This window comes from Nicotiana sylvestris, chromosome 7 (assembly GCF_000393655.2).
Source record: "Nicotiana sylvestris chromosome 7, ASM39365v2, whole genome shotgun sequence".
Lineage (NCBI taxonomy): Eukaryota > Viridiplantae > Streptophyta > Magnoliopsida > Solanales > Solanaceae > Nicotiana > Nicotiana sylvestris.
The window spans coordinates 133,415,448-133,422,624 of NC_091063.1; the positions used below are offsets into that span (position 1 = coordinate 133,415,448).

General features: G+C 38.3%; 1 protein-coding gene across 1 annotated transcript; it reads left to right on the plus strand.

Annotated features, from left to right (window-relative positions):
• Positions 1–5,959: 5,959 nt before the first annotated feature.
• On the plus strand, positions 5,960–6,589 carry LOC104249428 (uncharacterized). The gene has a single exon (XM_009805856.2). It carries the CDS (start codon positions 5,960–5,962, stop codon positions 6,587–6,589), a length of 630 nt encoding a protein of 209 aa, XP_009804158.2.
• The last annotated feature ends 588 nt before the right edge of the window (positions 6,590–7,177 follow it).

Here is a 7,177-nt window from a genome sequence, read left to right on the forward strand (position 1 = left end):
TTCCTGCATTGCATAAGGCTACCATTCTGCCTTCCGAGGTTAAGCTCTACCTCTATCTGCACTTGCATGGCTGAAAGATCGCTGCTTTTTTACACTTGCATGGCTGAAAGATCGCCGTTTTAGTTTACACTCGCATGGCTAAAAGATTGCCGCTTTATTTTACACTTGCATGGCTGAAAGATCTCCACTTTATGCATTGCATGGGCTGAAAGATCGCCAAATACTGCATCTCATGGGCTAAAAGACCGCCAAATTATCCAAAGGTGTCATTGTTCGGAGACACCATTTTCAGAGCCCGAGAATGCCATTCTATGCCCTGAGGATCTCCTTTAATCTTTTGCATATCATTATTCAAAGGCATCATAGTTCGGAGGCATCATTTTCATAGCCCGAGAGCATTATTTCATAGCCTGTGAATACTTTATTTTATGATTCATGGCCCAGGACATCATGGTCTGAGGATGTCACCCTAACCGCCCAAAGACAGCATTCATGGTCCAACGGGAACTTGCATCATGTTTAAATTTACGCACAATATATGCTTGTATTGCTTATTTGCAGGTAAAACGGCGAGCAACGGCTATCTCAGCAGGAGCAATCTCGCTCCAGTTCCCGCAACCCTATTAGACCTTAACCATTCATCCTGACATGATTGCGCACGTTCTTGAAAAGGTCTCCATCGGCATACTGCGCCGACGGATCCTAAACTAAATATGGCCTGATTCCTATAAGACCAGGGATATGTAGGCAGCTCAGGAGCCAGAGCACGGCCAATCTCTTCAAACCATTTCGTTCGGTCAAAAATTGACCATCATATCTTTACCCGACAACTCTTTCATCATTCCCGGGTAAAGAGGGACAGCTGTTGATACCCAATTTTTTCCTGTATTTTTTATATGCAACACACCTTTAAAAATAGCATGTATATGTATATATAAGTATATCCCAATGTTACATTATTTTTCTTAATTTTTAAAAGATTTTCAAATCAATTTACCGTCTTATTTTATCAAGAAAAACCCAATAATTATCCCCAAATTATCATTTTGGTGATTTATTATTGGATTCTAATTTTTATATTAAAATATAGCTAAGACATTTTTCAAATTTGTTTTACAAATTTATTTGGTTTTTTTAAGGATAAAATTGCATAATTGCAATATAAGCCATTTTTATGTTTAAATCCGTCTCATGCTTCTAAAGTGGGATTCTGTATTTTTAAATTGACAATTATTTATAAGTCATTTTAGTGCTTTTAATTTGTTTTCAGAATTTTTTTTATTTTTTTTATAAATTAAATGGGGAAAAGGGGATATTTAACTTATAGCCACATTTGGCCTAATTAAACCCAATACCGAACCCAAATTAAACCAAACCAAGACCCAAGCCCAATCCTAAATCTACCCGACCCAACCCAGACTAAATCCTGGTCATTGATCATTTTTGATCGACGGTCCAGATCCGCCCTTACCAAATTAAACCAAACAACCCCCGAGACCCCTCTCATTCCTCACTCAACCGACTCTCTCTCTCTCTATGTATCTCTGGTTCTCTATTGAACCTTCCCCCTTCCCCTCCTCTCTGATGAGTTCCATCCATCTTCTTCGGCCACCTCCTGGCCTGAATCCATGGTGGTTTCACTACCCACCAGCCTTCTATGGCTCCTCACGCTTGGTTACTGAAGTTTCATGACTTGACCACGAAGAGCTGGGTCCAGACCCTTGTTGATTCAATTTTCACGGCTATCTCTGGCCTTGCTCTGGCAAGCCATGTCTGTTTCAAGCCTGACCTCGACTCCTTCTACTTAGATCCAAGCATTTCTCACCATTTGGGTTTCTTTGAAACCCTAAATTTTGAGGTTTTTCTGCTCTCTATAGATCTATTCCAGATCCATATTTTCCCTAAGCTTTAAACAATTTTCTAATATTTCTTTCAAAAATTATGCTTTCAAAGCCTTTATTTTCCGATCTAGGGTTTTTAGATGTTTCTCTGATTTTTCTTTTTCTTTTGTGTGCTTCTTCGACTATGTTTCTTCTACTGTGATCTTTGTGTTTCTTCTATAGTGTTATCTTTAAGTTTTTGCTACCATGTTCTTATTAGTTTCCTCTACTGTATTTTTAAGTTTCTGCTACTGTGTTCTTAATCAGTTTCTTCTACTATGTTTCTCATTAGCTTCTTCTACTATGTTTCTTTTACTGTGTCTTGCATGTTGTTCTTTTACTATGCTTCTCATGAGTTTCTACTACTGAAAGAGCATCCTAAGGGTCTCAGTTCCCTTTCTGAGACTTCTGAACCTGTTTCGATTAGTATCTTTTCCTTGATTGCTTATCCTCTCACCTCTGCACTCGATTGATGGAAAAAACTCTAGAATTTGAGGCTTCATCTGAGTTTTGAGGCCATTGGCTATGTGATTTGCTTGTGCTTCATCTCTGAACATGCCTGATTTCAAAAACCCTAATCTTTTGGACCTATTTGAGTTCCTGGAGTTGTTTCATCTACTACTTCATTAAGTTTCAAAATCATTGTTTCAATTTTGTTTCTTCATATGATTCTGACTTTTTCTAAACTCTATAAGACCTTTTGCTTGACCCTTTTTTGCATGCCTGATACTTGTGTGCTCTTTATATGTGCTAAACTTCCCTCTAGAAGGGCTTCAATTTTTGATTAATTTCAGACTTCCTTTGTACAAGTTTTATTGATTTCTTTCCTTGTTTGCTGACTACCCTGTTACTTGACTTAAGTTAAAAAAATGTTTCTCAGCTTTTCTGACTTGTTTCATTCATAGACTAGTGATTACAAAATCTTTGATCCTTGATTTACTGGCTACTAATTGATTTCTCTTACCTTATTTATGCAATTGTGTATTTCAAAGCTCTGCCCCTAAAATAAACTTCTATGTATTTACCCCTAATTGCCTACTTTGCACAAGATGTTTATTTGATTTCTTTCCTTAAATAGTTTTACCTTTTGAGTCCAAATTCCTTAATTAAAGGAAGACTTGTGTTGATTGATTCTTAATTGACATCCAGTTCCTTAATTGTTTTCTTACCTTATTTCTGCATGTTTTTCACACACAAATACATGACACTTTCATTAGCACACCCATCACTCATAGTCTTTCTGAACTTACACTTACACACAATAGCATTCTCTCTTATTGTCTGCATTGTGGCCTGTTTACAAGACCTACTGCTTTCTCTATTTGTTTCTTTGAAACTGGTATGTCCTGATTTAAGCTTTAGCACCACAACAAAGTGTTTATTTACTGCTTTTGTATCTATGTCAACTCACTATTTCTGTATAGTTCAACACTTACTTTAGCATGCTAATTTCTTTCTGCCTGTTCTATTCTGAATCCCAAACCCCTACCCCTTATGTGTTTGAGCTATGGTTTAAGGCATGGCAATATGCAAATTATTGTCCATGAATTAAATTTGATCCTTTGGGATCCTAGCCTCTAAATAGTGTGTTCTAACATGGTTATGGGTATGCTGGCATTCTCCATTGCTGGGCATACCCACAGCCCGCCCTTGCCTCTTTCAATTTCCCTATCCCCCCTAAACCCCTTATGTGTACTTATCTGTAGCTATTTCCCTCTTTTCCCCCTTTTAGAACATTGTTTCTGCACTTTCACACTCTCTTAGTGAGCCTTGCCTTGGGACCCTTTGAGCTCCCTCTGAACTTGGACACTTGAGGGCTGGCCCTTTCACACTGCACTTGTCCTAATCTGATAATACATTTGGGTATGAGCATTGCCCGTAGTCCTTTTTGAGGCTCTTAGGGAACTTTGACACACTCGAAAGGGAGAAAGGCTTTGGATCTTGATCTTATGGAGTTTGTTTACCTCATACTTCAGACATGAAGTCTGAATCGGGCTTCCCTTTGGTTGTACTTTTATTTACATTTTCTGATGTATTTTACTTTTTCTGGGCTATAATAATTTGCAATAAATCTTGGGAATGGCTAGTGAAAAGGGCGGGTAACTATGTATGCAAAGGGTAGATACTATGCTTATAGGTCATTCTAAATTCTGCAACTTTCATATAGAAATCATGCCTATAAGTCATTCTGAATTCTGCATATGCATATAGAAAATATGCCTATAGGTCATTCTGAATATTGTATATCCATTTTCATCTAGAAATCATGTTCATAGGTTTTAAACAATCAACTGCATATAGATATCATGTTCATGTCTTAAAATAAATTCTGCCAGTTAGATACCATGTTTAGAGGTTAAAACCCGTCTTCAGCACCTAGATATCATGCTTATAAGGTCTCTACACTTTTACTATGTCTATAATGCTTCTGACCAACTACGCGTAGAAAGCATGTCTATAGGAATTATTAATCGAATCTGAATCGCTTCATTCACGTCTAGAGCTAAACCAGTAATAACAAGGATCATCATTTGCAGAACTCATGACCTTCATAAAAAACTTGATTTCTTTAATAATCTGACAACCTTTTTAACCAGTACGTATTCAGTTTATTATTATTGCTTTCTAAATTCAGTAGATACCATGCCTATAGGATCCTTGTCCAACCCTTAGGCAAGCCTTAGGGCGAAGTTATAAACTGAATCTGTGTTATTAACTACAACAAGCAGGCAGGCCTGATTCGGGCTTCTTATATGAATTATGTAATAAATTAGTCTGCCTCAACTTTTAAGTTCTTAACCAGACCATAAACACTATGTGAAAGTCATGCTAATTATGTGTTTTCTTTATTCAAGGAGGTATATCTGAGCCTTTTACTTGTTATGTACTTTCCCCCAACTTGCTATACATGTTTTTGTATGTCGCCTTAGAATTTTGCTTTTGAAACTACAAATAAGCCTAATATCCCTCCCCCTTAGGATTAGTAGTCCTAAATGCCTCCGGGACTGATAAGGATTGGGATGGGTAATAGCATGCAATAAGTAAAGGAGACCATTTCGCACTTTAATACCTTAACGGGGTGGGAAATGGTAGATATGGATATGATGACCACGCGATAACGTCTCGTATATCCCCTCACTGCGGAGTGATTACCGGATGTTGTGTGGCGTGATCCATATTATTAATAAACCTAGGACTCCCCTTTTTTCCTTTGTTTCTTTGTTTCTTCTAAAGATTTCAAACTATTTCAGCTTCCTTTTAATTCTTTCCAATTTTGTTTGTAACCATTATGTAAAAATCCCCTCTTATTTGAAGTTTTATTTGCCTACATGTTATTTGCACTTAAATGCACAATAATAGTCTGGTCGGAACCACACTAGTGGATCCTGAGGGGTGCCTAACACCTTCCCCTTGGGATAATTTCAAGCCCTTACCCAATCTCTGGTTACTCAAATCAAACCTTCTTGGTGTCTTAATGCACCTTAATCATTAGGTGGCGACTCTTAAATTCAAACCCAAATTCCCCAAAAGGGAATGAGTTGTCCTCCCAAATGTTATAAACCCGATTTAGCGAGAAAAAGGGGGTGCGGCATTGGGATAGGCCATACTGGATGCTAACTCCTTCAAGCAAATTCAGTGTTAGTAGTGCTTGGCAAATTGTAAGGCATAGAGCTGATCCTAATCAGGAATTCAAGTTAATGTGGATTAAAGGCTTACCATTTAAGATATCCTTCTTTTTGAGGAGATTGTGGAGGAAGAAAATAGCCACTGATGACATATGGAGGAGGCAAGGGAAAATGGTGATGCCTAGGCATTGGTGTTGTCAGCAGCCCCAAGAGGAATCTATTGAGCACATATTTATCACAAGTCCTACTGCTTCTAAATTATGGAACTTGTTCATGGGGGCTGTTGGAATTACTGTGCCATTGATTCTATTGAAGCAGGTTATAAGGCATTAGTGGTATGCTCAATGTTGTACAAAGCTAAAGCCATTGTTTCAAGCAGTATCGGCTATCATCACTTGGGAACTTTGGAAGATAATAAAGGCAGGTAAGCATGGGGGTTCAGTGTCAACAAATATGGTGATTCATGATATCAATAGAACATTGCATCAACTAGCAAGAGTGAGGTATGCTTGGATGCCTAATATTCCCTTGTTATGGCCAGACATAACTCAATATTTTGAAGGATATAAACCTATATTGATCACTACAAGAGTAACACGGCAGCTTCCTTTTCATGGTTGGTACAAATGCAATACTGATGGAGCCTTAAAAGGAAATCCTGGTCCTAGCTTATTAGGCGTTTTTGTGAGGAATGATGAAGGTGATGTGGTGTATGCAAGGGCAGTAGACCTAGGAGTGACAACTAATGTGGTGGCTGAAGCTAAGGCTATTCTTCAAGGATTGGAATACTGTGTGGAGCATGATCTTCACCCTCTTATATTGGAGACTAACTCATTAGTGATGAAGAAAGTAATAGAAGGGGAATGTGATCCTCTTTGGGTAATTGCAAATGATGTGAAGAAAATTAGAGAGATGAAGGGCAACTTCAATGTGATCTTTCAACATGTGTTCAGAGAAGGCAACTCAGTGGCGGATTTTATAGCTAACATTGTTTTCTTTTTTGCAGGTACATCTGAGTTTCATTCATTTACTGAACTGCCTAGTGCAGGGAGTAGGTTGATTAATCTAGACAAGTTGGGTTAGAATAGCAAAAAGAAGAGCCTCAGACTGATGGCTTCACAGGATTGGAATCTGCACAAACCTGCTTGTGTCTTTTATGTCTCATTCTGGATGCTATTGAGGTACATTCTAGTAGTATTAGCATGGTCACATGCTCATTCTAAGGGTGCTTTGATAGTGTACATGAACAATGTGATAAGCATGTATTGGATGGTGCAATTTATTCTACTTCTGATATGTTCAAATGTTAAGGAAATGGTTGAATCTGTTATGTGGAATTCCTGGAGATTGTTGAATCATTTCTCAGTGGTATTAACACGTCATCATGATCAATCTGAGGATTGTTTAGTAATATTTAGAATGGTTTCTACATTAAAGGTTCGGGAAGACAAGGATCTGCACTTACAAGAACATAAAATCACCTTGCTCTGGTGTCGCTAGCTTAAAGCCAGCCCTGGCCTGGTTTTCGTCTTGCAACGCCTGATTAAAGTCAGCCCAACCTGGCTTTTGCCTTGCAAAGCCTGCTTAAAGCCAGCCCCAGCCTGGCTTTTGCCTTGCAACGACTGCTTAAAGTCAGCCCCAGCCTGGCTTTTGCCTTGAAAAGCCTGCTTA